The sequence below is a fragment of the Propithecus coquereli genome, unplaced genomic scaffold (assembly GCF_000956105.1).
Source record: "Propithecus coquereli isolate 6110/MARCELLA unplaced genomic scaffold, Pcoq_1.0 Scaffold33, whole genome shotgun sequence".
In the NCBI taxonomy this organism is placed as follows: Eukaryota; Metazoa; Chordata; class Mammalia; order Primates; family Indriidae; genus Propithecus; species Propithecus coquereli.
In genome coordinates this window covers 146,577-147,854 of record NW_012148952.1, presented here as the reverse complement: position 1 = coordinate 147,854, position 1,278 = coordinate 146,577, and the positions used below count along the sequence as shown (strand labels likewise).

Genomic DNA, 1,278 nt, shown 5'->3' with positions numbered 1-1,278 from the left:
AGTTTGGGAAACAGAGACACAGATTCTAGTTAAGTGCTTTATCTAAATTAGACACTAAGTGTTGGGATGGAGGTTCTAATCCAGGCAGTCTGGCTTGATAGTCTGCCCCAGTAGTCACTGTGGGAAAATGTTTAACAGTTTTCAGCATGACTAACAATATACAGATGGAAAAATAAAGGGATGGAAACCAGGTAAATGGATACTCTGTAAATCCAGGCTTAAAGTGGGTTGCCACTAAAGATATTAAAAAGAATTGGAAGATTTGTTGGGAATACGGGAAGGAGGGAATCAAGGAGAACATCAAGGTTTCCTGTCCCGTGGTTAGGAAAATGAAATCATGGGTAAAACAGAGAATTAAGGAATGAAAGGGAATGTTTTTGGAGCAGTATATTCAATATTACACATTCTGATAGAAATATCCAAAAAACAGGGAGGATGGAACTGGAGAGGTGAGAAATTACAAGAGTTTCAAAGTGAGCAAAGGAGTAGAAACCAGAAATAGAGAATATAGTCATAACTTTCAATTGACTTTAGTAATTCAACTCCAGCAGCATTTACCAAAGTATAGTCCACAGATGTTACTCGGTATTATATGCTGCAGTGCTCTCAGAAACAAACTCTGGAAAAGTTCAGGAGAAATTAGTGTAGCAATACGCTCAGGCTGCTGCAGCAAGTATTTACCTTTACAGTCTAACTCATCAGAGTTGTCTCCACAGTCATTTTCACCATCACATAACTTGCCGTGAGGAATGCAGCGACGATTGTAGCAGGGCTCGAAACCTCTTCGACAGCTTCTGTTTTCTTATAAATAAAAGTAGAAACTCATAGTTGGAGATCATAGAGAAATAGTTTTACAAAATGAAAATCACAGACGGGATTTCACTCATGATGACTAGATTATGGACCTATAAAACAAACACTGCATAGTATAAAAGCTCTGAGTTAAAATATTCATATATTATTAAGGAGTAGTTCTTTCAGTAGAGCCCCTTTTTGACTTAATGTTTTAACCATAGTGATTCACACCTGGAGATCTTTTCAAGTTGTACCCACATTATTGTTTCTGACACTCTGCCAAGTGGCACAGGAATAAACATACATCACATAATTACTCCTGAAAAAATAAATTTCTACCTAAAGAGTAAAAAACACACTCCAACATGCATCTCCTATCTCCTCTGCATTTATCTGCAATGATTTTGTAACAAGAAAACAAAAGCAGGTGGGGCGTGGTGGCTCACGCCTCTAATCCTAGCACTCTGGGAGGCTGAGGTGGAC

At 38.2% G+C, this 1,278-nt stretch overlaps 1 protein-coding gene across 1 annotated transcript in view; it reads right to left on the bottom strand.

Annotated features, from left to right (window-relative positions):
• Positions 1 to 1,278, bottom strand: part of LRP1B (low density lipoprotein receptor-related protein 1B) — a 542,706-nt gene that overhangs the window by 453,932 nt on the left and 87,496 nt on the right. Inside the window, exon 5 of the mRNA XM_012650500.1 lies at positions 682 to 801. Within this exon, the coding sequence (XP_012505954.1) occupies positions 682 to 801 (120 nt within the window). The remainder of the gene's footprint in view (positions 1 to 681; positions 802 to 1,278) is intronic.